General features: G+C 39.0%; 1 protein-coding gene across 1 annotated transcript in view; it reads right to left on the reverse strand.

Annotated features, from left to right (window-relative positions):
- LOC120538540 (protein piccolo-like) overlaps positions 1-20,343 on the reverse strand; it is a 62,936-nt gene that overhangs the window by 708 nt on the left and 41,885 nt on the right. Inside the window, exon 4 of the mRNA XM_039767936.1 lies at positions 18-132. Coding sequence (XP_039623870.1) covers positions 18-132 — 115 coding nt within the window. The remainder of the gene's footprint in view (positions 1-17; positions 133-20,343) is intronic.

Here is a 20,343-nt window from a genome sequence, read left to right on the forward strand (position 1 = left end):
GATAAAATTGTTATTACCTGTCACTTTCTGTTAAGGTTTCTTTAGAATACTGCCCTGCAACTTCAGCTGGTTGAGCTGGCTCTTCTGCCAAGATATTTCCTGGGTCACTTCTGCTCCGTGAACCTCCAGCTTCTTAAGAATGCCAACAAACATTAACAATGTCAGAATATTTGGCAAGTTAGAATCCTCACAGTCATTTAAATGGTTTCATAGTTTGAAGCTCGTTTTTAGCATGGCTACTTACAAATAATTTTAATTGCATTTAACTTTACTTTCTATACAATATAACTGCTCATAGAACAAACATAGCCTTTAGAGAAGGGGTGCTAAATTCGATGATCACACTCGATGGCATTCAAAAACATTTTTTTTTTTTTACAAGTTAGCCTATTATCTATCCTCCCTATGGCATTTACCACTTTACTGAAGTTCAGGAGGGTCAGTGATTTGATATTTGGACTAAAGTCTTCACACATTATACAATTCACGTCATTATTAGTATTACATGGAAAAAGTTTCTGCTTTAGGTATGTGTTCAGCATTTCTTTCATCCTACACATATCTAGATCTTTGTAGACCGGGAACATACATAAAATGCATGTATTCCAAATAACGATATACTGTATTATTTACCCTATACAACTCTAGGCATCTCACACACAGATAAGGAGCCTTGGCTTGAGCTAGGAGAACTTTCTGCCAAAGCTGAGCTCCATCAAGGGGGCGGGGATGGGACTACAGGCTGCTAGCTACTTGTGCTGATCGACAAATTTACAAAACAAAAGATGCTGATGGAGAAGTGTGAAGGAATTTAAGGTGGACCGGGATTACAATTTTTTTCATAGGCTTCAGGGATTCTACTGTTAAAAGACGAGAAGGACAAACAAACTATTGCCTTTACGTCACTAATAGCACATAGACTTATCTTGCTCAACTGGAAGAATCCAACCCCACCTGTTGCCCAATGTGTTGATCGTGATCGAATGGTAGATCGCGTTACATTCAAAAAAAAAAATTTTAAACGTTAATCTTATATCCTCCATTTGCCACTTGATTGACATACAGGGCGGCCAGTCTTTGATCTCTTCTCTTCTAACACACGGGTCACCATGCACACATGATCAAACACGCAAGCTACTGCAAAACTCCAGCAAGCTAAGTGACCTAGTTAGCCTACCAATTTATATTTACTAAAGAAGAAATATAGAAAATGAGTTTTTTCTGGACCAAGTAAGAAACCAAAAACTTACCACTTCTATGCGGAATGGGGGGAGGACTTTTTCTTCACCATGTCACATTCAAACTGCATTTGTCTGATCTGTTTATCTATCATTGCTATTCCAAACAAGGGAAATATGGAGACAAACTTTTGAAGTGTTCACAAAAACTACAACACTGACTTCCCTCCGCAAAGCAAGTTAGAAAGAGAAAGGTGAGGGATCTAAAATCACAGTTAATCGGACAGGAGTTATTTTTCACTCAGCTGAATTCAAAAGCAAAGGCAGCCACCAAAGCATCGTTCTGGGTTAGTCACTCCATCATTAAGCGTAAGAAGTCCTAAGACTTCGTTGAGGCAGCTGACTCATCATTTCAGGATTTTAAACACAATCAAGAAATATCTTCAAACAAAGCTCTTCAGTTCTCAAGTACAGTTATACAGCGCTGTGAAGACAGCAGCTTTGGAAGGACATTGTGGACTGCAAGTGTTTCTCACTGCAATTAGACAAATCTATAGACATAAGTGATACATTGTGCATTTTTATTTTGATAGTGTTTACAGATATGACTGCAAAAGAGGAGCTGATAACAATACTGCCCATGAAAGAACACACCCAGGAAGAGGACATTTTTCAGTCTTTCAAAAACTTTATTGAGAAAACCCAACTCCCAATGGGTAAATTGATGTTGATCACCAAGGACGGTGCACCCACAATGGTGGGCTGCTCGAATGGATTTACTGCCACGTGCAGGGAGGACGAGGCTTTCCTTGACTTCCATAATTACTTTGCATCTGGAAAGTATTCACAGCGCATTACTTTTTCCACATTTTGTTATGTTACAGCCTTATTCCAAAATGGATTAAATTCATTTTTTTCCTCAGAATTCTACACACAACACCCCATAATGATGTGAAAAAAAGTTTACTTAAGATTTTTGCAAATTTATTAAAAATAAAAAAAATGAGAAACCACATGTACATAAGTATTCGCAGCCTTTCCAATGAAGCTCAAAATTGAGCTCAGGTGCATCTGGTTTCCCATGATCATCCTTCAGATGTTTCTGCAGCTTAATTGGAGTCCACCTGTGGCAAATTCAGTTGATTGGACATGATTTGGAAAGGCACACACCTGTCTATATAAGGTCCCACAGTTGACAGTTCATGTCAGAGCACAAACCACGCATGAAATCAAAGGAATTGACTGTAGACCTCCAAGACAGGATTGTCTCAAGGCACAAATCTGGGGAAGGTTACAGAAATATTTCTGCTGCTTTGAAGATCCCAATGAGCCCAGTGGCCTCCATCATGTGGAAGAAGTTCAAAACCACCAGGACTCTTCCTAGAGCTGGTTGGCCATCTAAACTGAGCGATCGGGGGAGAAGGGCCTTAGTCAGGGAGGTGACCCAAGAACCCGATGGTCACTCTGTCAAAGCTCCAGAGGTCCTCTGTGGAGAGAGTTCCAGAAGGACAATCATCTCTGCAGCAATCAGGCCTGTATAGTAGATTGGCCAGACGGAAGCCACTCCTTAGTAAAAGTCACATGGCAGCCTGCCTGGAGTCTGCCAAAAGGCACCTGGAGGACTCTCAGACCATGAGAAACAAAATTCTTTGGTCTGATGTGACAAAGATTGAACTCTTTGGTGTGAATGCCAGGCGTCACGTTTGGAGGAAACCAGGCACCGCTCATCACCAGGCCAATAACATCCCTACAGTGAAGCATGGTAATGGCAGCATCATGCTGTGGGGATGTTTTTCAGCAGCAGGAACTGGGAGAATAGTCAGGATAAAGGGAAAGATGACTGCAGCAATTAACAGAGACATCCTGGATGAAAACCTGCTCCAGAGCGCTCTTGACCTCAGACTGGGGCGACGGTTCATCTTTCAGCAGAACGACTCTAAGCACACAATCAAGATATCAAAGTGGCTTCAGGACAACTCTGTGAATGTCCTTGAGTGGTCCAGCCAGAGTCCAGACTTGAATCCGATTGAACATCTCTGGAGAGATCTTAAAATGGCTGTGCACAGACGCTTCCCATCCAACCTGATGGAGCTTGAGAGATGCTGCAAAGAGGAATGGGTGAAACTGCCCAAGGATAGGTGTGCCAAGCTTGTGGCATCATATTCAAAAAGACTTGAGGCTGTAATTGCTGCCAAAGGTGCATCGACAAAGTATTGAGCAAAGCTGTGAATACTTATGTACATGTGATGTCAGTTTTTTATTTTGAATAAACTTGCAAAAACCTCAAGTAGATTTTTTTCACGGTGTCATTATGGGGTGTTGTGTGTAGAATTCTGAGGAAAAAAATGAATCAAATCCATTTTGGAATAAGGCTGTAACATAACACAATGTGGAAAAAGTGATGCGCTGTGAATACTTTGCGGAGATACTGTACCACAGCACATACAACAACAGGCATTATGTGCAAAAATGCTAAACATGAATGAGATAATGGATAGGTCAATGAAAATCGCCTGTTCTATTCAAGCGAGATCTCTTCAAAGATTACTGATCCGTACACATCTGGAAGAGGCTAACTGCAATTACTCTCTTGCTACACACAGATGTGAGATGGTTTAGTAGAGGGAAAATTCCTGCAGAGATTTTGAGACCTCTGTCCAGAGATAAAGGAGTTTCTCCTTGTCTTTAAACATGCAGAATACAAGCAACTCAATGACTATCAGTGGCTACTAGAGTTGACATTTTAAACTAATCTAACCAACATGTTGAATGAGCTTAATTTAGACCTGCAAGGAAAAGACAAAACCTGCAGCGCTATGAAGAACTTCCAAAACCTCACGTCAGAGCTGGAGACACAATGGAAGGTGTGTGCACAACTGGACAGTGTGCGCAACACAGAGCAGATTGAAAATTGTCTGTCAGACTTTGACAAACAGTTTCAGGAATGTACTATCCATTTAGGGAAGATGCCGAGATTAATTTATTCGCATCAAAAACTGCAACATTGTTTCACCTGAACTTGTCTACAGTGGAGGATGAGATTTTGACACTCATTGACAGTTTTGGAACTTACTCACAGAGGAAAAGAAACCAAACATGAGCAAATGTGCTACCTCCTTGATTGCATTATTCGTCTTGACCTACTTATGCGAGTCAGCCTTTTCCCACATAACGATTATTAAGTCCAAATACCATTCCAAAAATCACCAATGATCATCTGGTAATGCGTAATGGTCATAACTGGAAGCAGTTTTTCTCCATTTACTGTAATGGAGATGAGCTTCAACGCCGTGGGGGCAGAGTTTCGTGTGACATCATCACGCCTCCCACGCAATCACGCCGTACATAGAAAACCAGGAAGACCTCAAAAAAGCGCTGAAGAAAACATGCATTATATAATTGAGAAGGCAGAGAAACAATAAGAAGCGAGCGAGTGACATATACAACCATATTCATGAGTTCTGCTACTTCGGAAACAAAGCACGATGTAAACCTACACTTTAAATTAAGTTCATAGACAGGCTGCCGCTGGCGTTTGTAATTTAGTGCCTGCCCATATAAGGCCGTCCGTCAGCGGCAATCCAATAGCAAACTCCCACTAAATATTCACGGGTGAAGGACTGTGCTTATGGAGAGGAAGATGAGATGGTCAGGGTGGTGTTTGACACAAACTCAGCGAAACTGCGAGAGAAAGTTTTAAGTGCCAGGACTAAGGTAACATTAAATAAAGCTATGGACATAGCACGAGATGGCACCAGCACAGCTGGGAACCTTCGATGCATGTAAACCGAGTGGCTCACGTGAACTGACGCAGTGCACAGATAAAAAGCAACAGTTCCAAAGAGCGCTGAACAAAACCAATTACACAATTGAAAAGGCAGCAAAAATATGAAGCGCCTGATAAGCAAATTCATAAATGCAGCTACTGTGGAAACAAAGCACACGGTGGAAAAGTCAATGTCCCGCTAAAGGAAGACAGTGTAAAAACCCGTGCATGCAGTGTGTCAGGTCTCAGATAAAGAAGAAGACGAGCTGTTTATTGATGCAGTAAGAAATGAATCGATGAATGAAACCTGTTATCTTTACAACGATTGACAAACACGAAATGTAACTTGAACACAACACATCCTCCAAATACGAACCTGATTGAAAGAAATAATGATAATCAAATCCTTGATGACAGCAACACTCAGAAAACAAATACTGTATATTGACAGTCATGTTACGTTATTTTTAAAATGTTCCCTTTTCTTTTTCTACCTTTTTTAACACACTACTTCTCCGCTGCGATACGCGGGTATATATATGTATATATATATATATCCCGCTCTACATACTCGAATAATGGATACTTTATTCGCCATCAATGATTGTTTTGGTAAAGCCATACTCGTGTATTCATTAGATGAACGGTAAAAAAGTAAGAGCGAGGGGAGGATGACTCATTGAGGCATGCAGGCTGTAGTGCGCGTCAACTCTATCTCAATTGCGCGATCACATTTGAAAAATATATCTTTTCAAGTTCTATTTAGTCCATATGTGTCAAACTCAAGGGCATGGGCCACATCCGCCCGGGTGTAATTATATCCGCCCGAGATCATTTTATATACTGTATTATTGTTATTAAAGCCCGGGTATATGAAGCGCTGGTAACACAATAAACTACAGATCCCATAATGCAGCGCTTCAACTGCCTTGCCGAACACTTACCGCTTACTAGAGTTATTGCGCGCTGAGTTTGCACGGCGCTTTGGTGACTTTGAAGAACAAAAAAAGTCCGTCTACATGCGGCTCGAACCTTGTGCATGTTTGGTAGCACATATCTGTGTGAGAAGCTCTTCTCAGTGATAAAGACTAACAAAACAGCACACAGGAGTCGCCTCACTGATGAGCACCTGCAATCCATCCTGAGAATCTCCACAACACAGAACCTCACACCAAACAGAAACGAACTTGTGGCCAAAAAAAGATGCCAGGCGTCCAGCTCTAAAATGACATATGAGCAAAGACAACTGAATGATTTGATTTGTTATTGCACGTAAGAGCGGGAGTGAACCGTTTTAACAAACAGCGTATTGCACTGATACGAAATAGCTGTGTGTGTATATATGTAGATATGTATGTATATGTATATATATGTTTATATATGTGTGTGTGTGTATGTATGTGTATATATATATATATGTATTTGTGTGTATATATATATATATATATATATATATATATATATATATATATATATATATATATATATATATATATATATATATGACAACAACACTCATCACTCACAACAGTGACAAAACAATTACATTGACAATCAGGTTACGTTATTTTCAAAATGTTTCCTTTTCTTTTCATTGTTTCTTTAACACACTACTTCTCACTGGCCTTGGTATTTTGCTATATATATATATATATATATATATATATATATATATATATATATATATATATATATCTCTATCTATAATAATAAAAGGCAAAGCCCTCACTCACTCACTACTAATTCTCCAACTTACCATGTAGGTAGAAAGCTGAAATTTGGCAGGCTTATTCCTTACAGGTTACTTACAAAAGTTAAGCAGGTTTCATTTCGAAATTCTACGCGTAACGGTCATAACGGTCGATAACGTTCGACAATGTCCGCCATGTTGAACTTTCTTATTTATGGCCCCATCTTCACGAAATTTGGTAGGCGTCTTCCCTGCGCTAACCGAAACCAATGTACTTACTTATTTCGATGGTATGACGCCACTGTCGGCCGCCATATTAAACTGGATCTACAGCCGTATAAGTATTCGGTCGTTTATCGCCGGGGTGTTCTGCAAGTCAATGCCGATGCCCTTTCTAGATGCCACGACTTCTCGGACCGGTACGCCCTACCCGACGGGTCTGGGCTGAGGGGGCGGTGCCATGTCACACACGTGCGAATAGGAGGACATTGTGTGGACCAAGTAATGGTAATTCCACGCCAGGCCAGGGGAGGGCGGGGTGCATTAAACCTTCTCCTGCTATCTCTACAGACCAGCCACGGGAAAACCAATCTGAATCAAGAACGTCACTTCCAGATCCGGCACCTAGAAGAATGTCACGTCCAGATCCGGCGCCCAGAAGATTGCCACTTCCGGTCCCGGCTCCCATGCTGATGTCAGAGAAACATCACTTCCGGTCAACCTACATCACTTCCTGTCTGACCATTTAAAACCACCATCTTTTCAAACCTTCACCAGTTCTGTTTTGAACTCTGCACAATCAGCTACTCTCTTGATTGGAAAACCAACCCTTTGCAGCTAGGAATAATATACGGGTGGCTGCCCCAAACCTTTTTACGTGTGTCGAGTCTCTTCCTTTTTACTATATATATATATATATATATACACATACACACACACACACACACACACACACACAAGATCCCAAAGCTCAGAGACATCAGACACATATTACTTTCTCTAGTCTACAAGTGTGCAATTGTTGATGCTGATAAGGATAATAATAGGGCCCAAGTTGCCTTAAATATGAAGAATAGGTCTCATGGACAACAAAAATTTGGACATTCGATCAAACAGTTGAAGGTTTAAGACCAATGTTTACAAATTATTTAATAAAAACAAATAAATTTTAATTAATTGATACTGTAGGTTTGCAGTAAACAGCACTGGTAAAGTGGTTAGCATATTAAATGTTCAAACGGTCAAAGGTTCAAGACCAGTGTACTCAAATTATTATTATTTTTTTTTTAATTTTACCAATTTTTTCATCAATTATATAAAAATTTGGCTAAATGCTCTTCAGTGATTTGGCTATATTTGCTCAGTGGATAAAGTGTTGGGACTTTTCTATTAAAGACTGAAGGTTCGATTTTCCAATAGACAAATGCATATTTCCAGTACTTCACATGTGTAAGGTTTCACCATGGTTAGGATTTTCTGAAATAAGAAATGAACACGAGTGAAGGTTACATTTCACTTTAAGATTGAAGATTTGATTCCTGTCTGTCACTAATGTAATTTCTGTCAAATCACATTCCCACCCAAGTCAAGGTTTTTGTAACATGTAAGGACTGTGTGCCATTAGTGTGGCTAAAAACATATATAAAAAATATTTTTAAGTGACACAGTTTTATTAAAAAATGCACTAAAAAGTAAAAAATAAATTATTTTCTTGTACTATAATTTTGTTGGTCATGTGTGACTAACATAAATCATAAAAGAATTAATTCAATTAAAATGGACATATTTCTTAAATGATTCCAAAGAAAATAATTTGAAAATTTCTCCAATTATAACCATTATCCTATGTACTTTAATGTAAAGTGTCGTTTTCTTTCCAGAGCTTGTTAGAAATTTCACTTTAACATATGTATTCATTTTAATTGAATGAAATTAATTCTATTTATGGGTGCCACACGATTTTATTTTTAGTCACATAAGACCAACAAAATCTTAGTACAAGAATTTTGTTTTCAATTTTTAGTGCATATTTGAATAAAATCATGTCACTTAAAAAACTTTTTTTTTCTAATATATTTTTGTATCATCTACAGCATAACCGCAAAATTGTCCTGAAAAATATTTTTAATACCATATCATCCAACCCTAGAATGGACATTTTTTATTCATGACATTTAAACTAGTAAGCACAATGAAATGAGCAACTACTTCCTACTTCTACAAACTAAAATCTTAACACTCAATCGAAAACCATGCTATTTGTTATGAGAAATGCATTAAATTAAACATTATGTAGTTTAGCTGGCGCCCTGCCCGGGGTTTGTTTCCTGCCTTGCGCCCTGTGTTGGCTGGGATTGGCTCCAGCAGACACCTGTGACCCTGTAGTTAGGATATAGCGGGTTGGATACTGGATTGATGGACAGTTTACATAGTTCTACCTGCTCATAACCAGGCTGTAAATAGTTAATCATGAACCAATCATTCAGGTTCATACATAGATGCAACCAGTTATGACTGATGTTTACCAAGCTTTATGTGTTATGTCAAATTCAACACCCGCAAAAGAAAACAAAGGAAAAAAAAAGGGACAAACAAGAAAATAAAAAAGTCCTTGGTAACCTCTAGATTATTGCCACAAACAAATTACAGCCAAAAAACTGCAAGTTATAAGTTAGTCTATAAAGCAACCGAGAAACTTTCGGGTTGTTCTGAATGTTCCAATGTACCAACTGAGATGTTATCGCTAATAGAATCTACAGTAATCTCCTAATATATTCATTTGTGCACATGGGTTCCAAAAAAGTTCAACTAAACCATAAATCACACAGGTTAAGCATCAATATGGATCTCTGAAAACATTACATAAAAAAAAGTAAAAATGTGCATGAGATGCAATGCAACGCAACATACAAAAACAGTAGTTAAGAATAATGCATCAGGAATTACTAGCAATTATTGTCCATAAACCTTAGAGCCAGGGAATGACTAATTTAAAATGAATGTCTTTTTACAAGTGATCTGAATAATTCCTATTGCAGGATTCCTTCCTAAGATTTCATATTGAAGCAAAGGTCATCAAAAAAGCAAAACAGGAAATCCAGCTGCTGCAGATGCTAAAATAACTGGGTTTTTTCAAAGACATTTGAAATATGCAAACTGTATCATAGCTAATAAATCCATATTCAATCATCTGAAAAAACATTTGAGCATGTATAGAGAAAACAACTTTTTCCTGACACTGTTCATATATATCTTTTCCTGAAACTGCTTATATATCTTTATATTGATGAAAACGAATAGATATTTTAGTCATTAAAGCAGAGGATTATTTAACTATTGTAGTCAATAGCCCTGGAATTAAGCTTAATGTGCCTTATGGCCCATTCATAAACAGTCATAATCTTATATTGGCAGATTTGAATTCTGTGCTGGTTTCTCCAAAATTAGAACATTAAAACACTCTAGACGAGAACAGGCCATTCAGACCAACAAAGCTTGCCAGTCCTGTCCACTTATTTCTTCCAAAAAAACATAGTCAAGTTTTGAAAGTGTCTTTCAAGTGTGTTTTTCTGTCTACCACGCTACTTGGTAGCTTATTCCAAGTGTCTATTGTCCTTTGTGTGTAATAAAAAAAAAATTTAAAAATCCCCAAAAACTTCCAAATGTTTGTGCAAAATTTACCCTTAACAAGTTTCCAACTGTGTCCCCGTCTTCTTGATGAACTCATTTTAAAATAACAGCCTTGATCCACTGTACTAATTCCCTTGCTTAATTTTAAACACTTCAATCATGTCACCTCTTAATCTTCTTTTGCTTAAACTGTAAAGGCTCAGCTCTTTAAACCTTTCCTCATAATTCAACCCCTGTAGCCCTGGAATCAGCCTAGTCGCTCTTCTTTGGACCTTTTCTAGCACTGCTGTGTCCTTTTTGTAGCCTGGAGATCAAAACTGCACACAGTTCTCAAGATGAAGCCTCACCAGTGCATTATAAAGTTTGAGTATAACCTCCTTGGACTTGCACTCCACACATCTGGGCACTATATTAACCCAACGTTCTGTTAGCTTTCTTAATGGCTTCTGAACACTGATGGGAAGTCGATAGCTTAGAGTTCACTACGACTCCTATATCCTTTTCATAAGGTGTACTCTCAATTATCCAACGGCCCATTGTGTATTCAAACCTAACATTTTTACTTCCTGTGTGTAACACTTTACATTTACTAACATTAAAGTTCACCTGCCACATATCTGCCCAAGCCTGTATGCTATTCAAGTCCTTCTGTAATGATATAACGGATGTCAAATTGTCTGCTAATCCACCTATCTTGGTATCATCTGCAAACTTAACCAGCTTGTTACTTATATTCCTATCTAAATCATTTATATATATTAAAAATAGCAGTGGCCCTAGCACTGACCCCTGTGGAACACCACTCTTAACATTGGCCAATTCTGATGAGGTTCCTCGCACCATCACCCTCTGCTTCCTGTGTTTGATCCAATTCTACACCCATCTAAAAAAATCACCCTGAACTCCCACTTCTTTTAGTTTGATGCCCAACCTCTCATGTGGCACCTTATGAAATGCTTTCTGAGAAGTCAAGATAAATAGTATCATGTGCTCCACTTTGTTCGTATCCTTGTGTTGCCTCCTGATAGAATTCCAGCACGTTAGTAAAACACGACCTCCTTCTTCTGAACCCATGCTGACTGTTCAGAATAACTCCTGTACTTGCCATGTGTTGCTCAATCTTATCCTTCATAATTCCTTCCATTAATTTTCCTGTGATGCATGTTAAGCTTACTGGCCTATAGTTGCTTGGATCTGCCCTGTCACCCTTTTTATATAATGGGATGATATTTACAATTTTCCAGTCCTTAGGAATCTCTCCAGTGCTCAGTGACTTTATAAACATTTGTTATGGATTTATATATGTACTCACTAGCCTCCTTAAGAACTCAAGGATAAATATCTGGTGCTGGTGATTTGTTTGATTTCAGCTTATTTAATCTGAGCAGCACTTCTCCCACTGCAATTTCCAAATTCCTTTGTACCTCCTTAGTAGTCGCGTTTACCTCTGGGAGGTTATCCACTTGCTCACTTGTAAACACCTCAGAAAAATGTAAGCTTGGGGCATCTACTATCTTATTGTCTGTATCTTTTAATTCCCCCTTACTATTTCTGATGCACTTCACCTCCTCCTTGACTGCTCTTTTACTACTAAAATACTGAAAGAATCTCTTAATGTCTTCTTTTGCCTTATCTGCTATATTCCTCTCCAACTGTCTTTTAGCCTCCCTGATATCCTTCTTAATGGTTGCTCTCATGTTCTCATACACTCTACGATTCACTTTGCAATCATTAGTCTTATATGTCTTATAAAGCAGTTTTTTTCTTTGCAACTTCTTTTTTAAATCTTTATTAATCCACTGTGGAGTTCTTTAAAATGTCATATTAATTCCAAATTTAGGTATGTATCTGTCCTGCATTACATGTAAAACATTTTTAAACCTGTTCCACTGCTCCTCGACTGTCTCCACACTTAAAAGCTTATCCCAGTGTATTCCACTTAGACATTGTCGCATCTGCTCAAAATTAGCCCTACCAAAGTTCAGCTTAACAATTTTAGTCTTTCCATCTGCACTCTTACAAAATAGTGAGAATTCTACATTATGGTCACTTGACCCTAGTGGTTCAATCACCTCTACACCCTCAATTCTATCCTGATTATTACAAAATACTAAATCCAGACAGGCTTCACTCCGTGTTGGTGCTTTAACATGCTGGGCTAAAAAACAGTCACTGATTTACTTTTAAAAACTCCTGCTCTTGTGCTCCTCCATCTGCATGGTTATTCGAGTTAATATTTGGATAATTTAAGACTCCCATGACTACAGGTACCGGTCATAAAATTAGAATATCATGACAAAATTGGTTTATTTCAGTAATTCCATTCAAAAAGTGAAGCTTGTATATTAGATTCATTCATTACACTCAGACTGATGTATTTCAAATGTTTATTTCTTTTAATTTTGATGATTATAACTGACAACTAACTTAAGTCCCAAATTCAGTATCTCGGAAAATTAGAATATCAATTAAGACCAATGCAAAAAAAGGATTTTTAGAAATGTTGGCCAACTGAAATGTATGAACATGAAAAGTATGAGCAAGTACAGCACTCAATATTTAGTTGGGGCTCTTTTGGCCTGGATTACTGCAGCAATGCGGCGTGGCATGGAGTCGATCAGTCTGTGGCACTGCTCAGGTGTTATGAGAGCCCATGTTGCTCTGATAGTGGCCTTCAGCACTTCTGAATTGTTGGGTCTGGCGTATTGCATCTACCTCTTCACAATACCCCATAGATTTTCTATGGGGTTAAGGTCAGGCAAGTTTGCTGGCCAATCAAGAACAGGGATACCATGGCCCTTAAACCAGGTACTGGTAGCTTTGGCACTGTGTGCAGGTGCCAGGTCCTGTTAGAAAATGAAATCTGCATCTCCATGAAGTTCGTCAGCAGCGGGAAGCATGAAGTGCTCTAAAACTTCCTGGTAGACGGATGCGTTGACCTTGGACCTCAGAAAGCACAATGGACCAACACCAGCAGATGACATGGCACCCCAAACCATCACTGAATGTGGAAACTTTACACTGGACCTTAAGCAACATGGATTCTGTGCCTCTTCTCTCTTCCTCCAGACTCTGGGACCTTGATTTCCAAAGGAAATGCAAAATTTACTTTCATCAGAGAACAGAACTCGGCAGTAGTCCAGTCCTTTTTGTCTTTAGCCCAGGCGAGACGCTTCCGACGCTGTCTCTTGCTCAAGAGTGGCTTGACACAAGGAATGCGACAGCTGAAACCCATGTCTTGCATACGTCTGTGCGTGGTGGTTCTTGAAGCACTGACTCCAGCTGCAGTCCACTCTTTGTGAATCTCCCCCACAGTTTTGAATGGGTTTTGTTTCACAATCCTCTCCAGGGTGCGGTTATCCTTATTGCTTGTACACTTTTTTCTATCACATCTTGCCCTTCCCTTTGCCTCTCTATTAATGTGCTTGGACACAGAGCTCTGTGAACAGCCAGCCTCTTTAGCAATGACCTTTTGTGTCTTGCCCTCCTTGTGCAAGGTGACAAGTCAGCAGTCTTCCCCATGATTGTGTAGCCTACAGAACTAGACTGAGAGACCATTTAAAGGCTTTTGCAGGTGTTTTGAGTTAATTAGCTGATTACAGTGTGGCACCAGGTGTCTTCAATATTGAACCTTTTCACAATATTCTAATTTTCCGAGATACTGAATTTGGGACTTTCATTAGTTATCAGTTATAATCATCAAAATTAAAAGAAATAAACATTTGAAATACATCAGTCTGTGTGTAATGAATGAATCTAATATACAAGTTTCACTTTTTTAATGAAATTACTGAAATAAATCAACTTTGTCATGATATTCTAATTTTATGACCGGCACCTGTATAATATGAAGAAACTGCATAAAACAGACCCTGTCAAAGTAAAAATAATCATTAAATCATAATCATTGCTGTGCTGAGTATCGCTTTTTGTGATACAACTCAAAAGGAAAATGCACCGTGCTGCCTCATTCATGCAGATCCCAAAGACACAGTAGATGACAAAAGAAACACTGCTCTATAAAATACAGAATATATTAGCACACAAAGGAATAGTTCCACCGTTTATGCAATTAAGCACATTTAATTACATTTACTGTATAATATTAGAAACTAATTTTAAGAATCACAAGTAATAATATAAATGAAAATAACACACTACAACAACATACTTCAGTGAGGATTTAAAAATCCTGGGAATGACTGAGCCATAAGGCTGGGGTGTTGCCCCTGAATGAACACTGCCAGCAGGTAAAAAAATAATTGCAGACCCGTTTTAATGTGTTAAACATGTAATGGACTACAGTCTACAGGCTAATACTGATTAATGTTTCCATAATTTAGATACAAGTTACTATATAATGGGAAGAAAACCTAGCCATACCCCTTTGTTATTCTACAAGGATCCATGGTCAAAAGCCAGCATGAATGCAAAGTACATTCATAATGCAGGCTTTAAAATCAATACCATGAAAAAATAGTACTGAAACCATTTTTAAAAAGTTACAATGAATGCGTATCAATATTTTGATGCTGCTGACAACCCTACTAGGTACAACTAGTACATTTTAGCAGAGTGAGAAAAACTGAAGGACTTCAATATCAGCGACTGTAGATTCTTTAAACTTTTCTTATGTACAGTATTTTGCATAATGTTCTGTTCTTTGGTCTATTAGGTTAAAGAAACTGCAATGAATTTAAAGCATCAAGCTAGTTAAAGAAACCTCTCCTTTGTGACTCTGCTTTTATTAGAAGAAAAGACAACAGAGGAACAAATATATCCAATTGGGTACAAATCCAAAAATCATATAAAGAACCCTCCTTAACCATACTGAACAGTAAAAAAGGTGGGGACAACAGAAATGGGAAACAAAAAAACAGGAGTGACCAGTCTACAGTCAGCACACCATTTGAGCTACAGCTAAACACTTGTCAATAGTGGCATTGGAGGGGCCTGTCTGACACAAGTTTCAAAAACACTGAAAAGTGCATTTCCAGAGACTGGGAAGAAAATAATAACAAGACTTGCATCAAGAAACTAACACGTTTTATTGTTATGGTACCTAAAAAGAAACATTTATTTTGCATATTTTAAAGAGTTAAAAGAAGAAAATCCCAAGACAGTATCTTTGAAAGAGACCTATAGAGAGGTGAGCCAAAAAATAAACAGAAGGACCATCCCAAAACATGTGGAGAAAGGTGACAGGAGCATTAATAAAGCAAAGGGGATAAGAAAAAGATATTCTTGAAGCACTTGATTAATCAATTCAGGTGCATATTTTTTTGTGGTTTTTAAATTTCGGGTCATTATCAGTCTCTTCTCTCACTTGCAGTTTCAATGATTGCAAAAGGGGGATCATGTCAGCTGTAATTGAATCCACTGCATTTATTTATGTTGTGATTTGTTTAAATGGAGAGAGAAGTATGGTACAAATTTCCAATATTGCCCACAGATTAAGTGATACAGGTAGCTTGTAATCTGCAGAGAAGAATCAAGCGCCCACTTTTGCTCCAGAAGAATTTACATAATGAAAAAAACATGCTATGCCATCAGGTTTTAATGTCCTGTTTGAGTCACATTTGAGGCATTTCCAACTGCGAATGTAAAGTCATTGCTTATAAATAAGCAAGAAGAGATTGTTAGGAATGACCTACTGTATTTTTCTGCATATGCTAACCAAGTCCGTAACACTGGACTTGCTTAACACGCTCTCATTAACAGCCTGCTAAAATGTACGTACCATTCAAGGTGTACTCTGAATCCCATTATCCTCCATAGCTCCAATCATATTTCTGGCGTTGTTGCACAAGAATCTGTATAATATCGATTTCTGGATTTGTCGAACATAGTATTTAATATCTGTGAGATGATCTGTGAAGTACAAGACCCAGCTAACTCTCGAGCATGAAGTAATATCTTCTGAAGCTTAAAAATCGCAAACTATCCATTGAGCCGTTACACTTAGCTTTATGACAGATATACTGTATAGAGTCAGATGCAAGTCCACCCACTATGCTAAGTACCGCACCATTATCAACAAGTTTCTGTATACCACTACCTACACTTTTGTACATCCCCGATAATCAGATGTCAGAGAAATAACACTGACTTGGAATTCTGTAACAAGATTCTAGGTATGTTATTAATTGCTGAAACCAAGTGTCACGGACTACGGTGAAAAGCCGATTGTGAAGTGCAATGAATTCCATTATTTTCCAAGTAATACTCTGACCTGAATTTTCTTCTGCTTTCAAATGCTTGTGCTATTGACAGAGTTCTGCTTTTTGTGGCCAGCAATGGAACTTGAGTGTCCTTGACTGAAGCAAATTTGCTTTTCAAAAACTCATCGTGTTCCATAGTATGTCTTGTCTTGAGGTGAGCAATTAGATTTGTTGCAATGTAGTTTTTACCAGTATTCCCTCCTTTTTGCAGAGCAGAGTTTTCAAATAGTATTTCTAGTGTCATCTGCACAATCACTAAAGTAAACCCACACCCCAGACATTTTTCTACTTGCTAAATATGCTGCTGACGCATCATGGGAAATGACTTCCCACAGCAAATATTGGCTTATTTCTAACAATTGGCCAATAGATGATTGCACAAGTTTGTTGCTTTATCAGTAGATACCACTAGTGAACCGATACAATTGGTGCATCTCTAGAGGGTACGGTAAGAAGGTCTAGTGAGGATATCAAATGTGGAAACTGGTTTCTTGACGTAAGTCATGAAATGGAACATTTCATACAAGGGACGATAGGGAAGGAATGAAGATATCAGAACTCCACATATCCTTAGAACTGGATCAAAACTAAAGATTAAACACAAAAAAAAACAAATACAAGAGAAAGAAAATGTGGGATGTAAATAGTGTCACAGAAGGATGGTACAGTCATCAAAAATGTCCCGTAGTGTGTTAAGACCTATATCTGCTCAAGAGGTGAAACAGACATACTGCAACCTCTGACTTTCACAGAATCACTGTAAAAAATGGTAATCCAGCAATATCAAGATGGGTAAGAAGCTAAGTCCCTCTCAACTTGCTGCCAAGTACTGAGTGCATAAAAAAAAATTACAGGGGCATATATACAAGTGCAGTTTAATTTTAGGGGAAGACAAAGGCAACATTAAATTACATTCTACAGGGAGAGAAAAGGTAAAATAAAAGGTACAGGGATGCCCGATGATAAAGCTCTGGAAGTGACAGCTCTGCATCAGACTTACCTTGAATCAGTGTCAAATGTTCAATGGAAAAGGAGAGTTCAAACCTCACACCAAAATGGTGTCAGGGATGCCAGGGACGACGACCCGGCCGGGACGCCCTGAAGGACCGGAAGAGGGTCTACGCCCACCCTGGATCACGTGGGGGCCGCCACCCTGGTTACTTTGGGGGTCACGTGTAGAGGGCTTGGAAGCCCAACCCTGTAGGAAGTGCTGGGGAGAAGAGAAGAAGGGACACCCGGAGAGCTTCCGGGAGCATAGCTGGTACTTCCGCCACACAGGGGCGTGTCGGCGGGTGATTGTCGGGGGGCACCTGGAACACACCCGGGTGTGGATAAAAGGTGCCGCCTCCCTTCATTCAAGGCTGGAGACGGGTGGAAGAAGGACAAGGTCAGAGACGAGAGAGAGTGGAGGCGGCCCGAAGAGTGAAGTCATTGTGTAGCCAGGACTTTGGGGACTTTTTGGGGTTTTGTGTGTGCACATAAGACTTGTACATATTTGTAAAATAAACGTGTTTGTGGGTGAAAACAACATGTCCGCCTGTCTGTGTCCGGGCCACGTCCACAATGGGTAGGGAGTGAAAGTATTGCTCTAACAATAACAAAGTTGGAACAACTAATAATTGTCAACTGGGAGTGAAAAGACCAACAAAAACTAGCCTAGAAATCATCCCTACATGTGGCACTTCTGCACATGGTGTTCTTCTCTCTTTCCATAGTGCCAACAAAACGAGCACACCTGCTAGCACCTTCCACTCTGTCATGCTGAGGTGTTTCACTATCATATTGTACTGCATCATCTGCAATCAGTGTTTAGTAACTCTCCAGCCCCACGGCACTCTTGAGTCTCTGGCTGGATCATTACAGTATTATTGTTTCATAATGTTACAAAAAGAAAAAAAATATATGAAAATGCCACCCTGACCAAAGCACTGCCTGAAGCATTTGCCTCATTACCTGCCCTGGATCCAAAAGTATGTTTTAATGTGTTAATATTTGCGATTAATGTGGCCTGTTTAATGTGTTGTCTTTCCCAGGCCTAATCTATCTTTCTATTTCCAAGATTTTTCGGAGAGATAATTTAAAGTCCCACGAGACAAGACTTTTTCCCCAAGAGATTTTGACAAGTCTTGCCCTCCTCTCAACCATTTACAACCACGCCCATAGTCCACTCACCTCTCATTCGTGTGTATGCTATTGTCAGACCCAGTTCCTGTGCTCTCAGGTCTTATAAATTTTTATGTTTTCCTCATTTTAATACAAGACATACAATCTATTTGTTTACATCAATTTAGTCCTTTTCTGAACAACAATTTTATACGTTCTAGATGAAACGTCACCGACTAAGCGAAGAAGAAAAGGCAGCACATCGAAAACAGGCCCAAAAGCGTTGGAGAGAAAAGAATTCAAAAAAGAACAATAAACATCAAGAGTTAGTAAGCCCTAGAAAAGAGGATAAATTGTGCAGCAAAGTGGAAGATGTGTGTTATAATAAAGTTGTGAACAAAAGAGAAGCTTAACATACAAAAGGCAGTGAGAGACAAAAATATAGTCCTGACTGGACTCAGAAGGAAATGACCAACAGGTTTATCAATCTGAAAGAATCCATCCATTTTAAATTAGAAACAAATCTGCAGAAAGAGTAGAGTTGGGAGTGTGGTGACACACAGCGAAAGGACATTTACTCAGCATGCAAGGATTCATAAAGGAGTTCAACCATACCAAGTATAATTTTAAAACGTTTATGATTCAGAAAGTGGAGAAGATGTACCAGCAGAACATAAGGCAAAACTCTAACCAACACCTCAAGAATTAGAAAAATCTACCCTTAGAGTCAGATCCAGATCCTACCAACTCTAAAACGATGCCAGAGTTACATTAACTATTATATAGAAAAGGAAGGAGGCACAACAGCAACCAGGAAAACAAAAGACCACAAGTAAAGAGATAAGAAAAAGGGAAAAAAATAAAAAATATCACAGAGCCATCCGTCCACTACCACCTAAATAATCAACAAAAGTATTCTAGAGTAACTCTAACCCTAATTAGAGAACTCACCAACCTACCCAAACCCTCCCAACACACATCTTGACATGAACATTCACTTGAACAAAAAGAAAGACTTCCCCACCCAAAAAGCATAAACGACAAAGACTGTACAATGAGCTAGTCTGCACAGTTAAAAGAGCAAGAAAAAGATAAATGACAGCTTTTCTTGCAGACTGGAGCAAACCATAAACCTGCCATAAGCGCCAAAACCCAGGAAAGACAACAGTAGGCTTTTGATTCAACTAACGGTGAATCAAAAATATAAAAAAAAAAAAAAAACTCAAAGTTCCAAAAAACAAAGTTGAATATGCCCCCACTAAGAGCAGGTATACCTGAGGGATAACAACATGCCTACAACACTTGAAAATCCTCAGTCCTCAAACTCTGGGGATCTTCACATTAGTACTGTATCGACCTAAGGGTCCAGACTTGTGACTATGGAAGTGGGAATACCGGAGAAGCCAACAATGATGCAGCCCTGGGTGCAGCAGGAAGGTCGGGAGTTGGGGGTGTAGACAAATCACTGTGATCATGTCACCCGTGTTGCTACAGCCCATTGGGCTAGATGCTTGATCTCAGATTTGGACTCTGGGTTTTGGTTGTCTCACAGAGAGGCATGAGAAAAGCATGACATGCAGGTTTCCTCTGATCCATGTAGTGAGCTGGAATCTCTCTGGAGTGTACGAGGTTATAAAGGGACAAAGCAACTGGGAGCATGTGGCGCCTCTGAAGACCTGAGCAGCACAGCAGAAACAGCATTGTAAAAGCTAACAGTCCCTTTTGAGCTGCTCACCAGCAATCAGCACAAAGAAG

This window comes from Polypterus senegalus, chromosome 11 (assembly GCF_016835505.1).
Source record: "Polypterus senegalus isolate Bchr_013 chromosome 11, ASM1683550v1, whole genome shotgun sequence".
Taxonomy (NCBI): Eukaryota; Metazoa; Chordata; class Cladistia; order Polypteriformes; family Polypteridae; genus Polypterus; species Polypterus senegalus.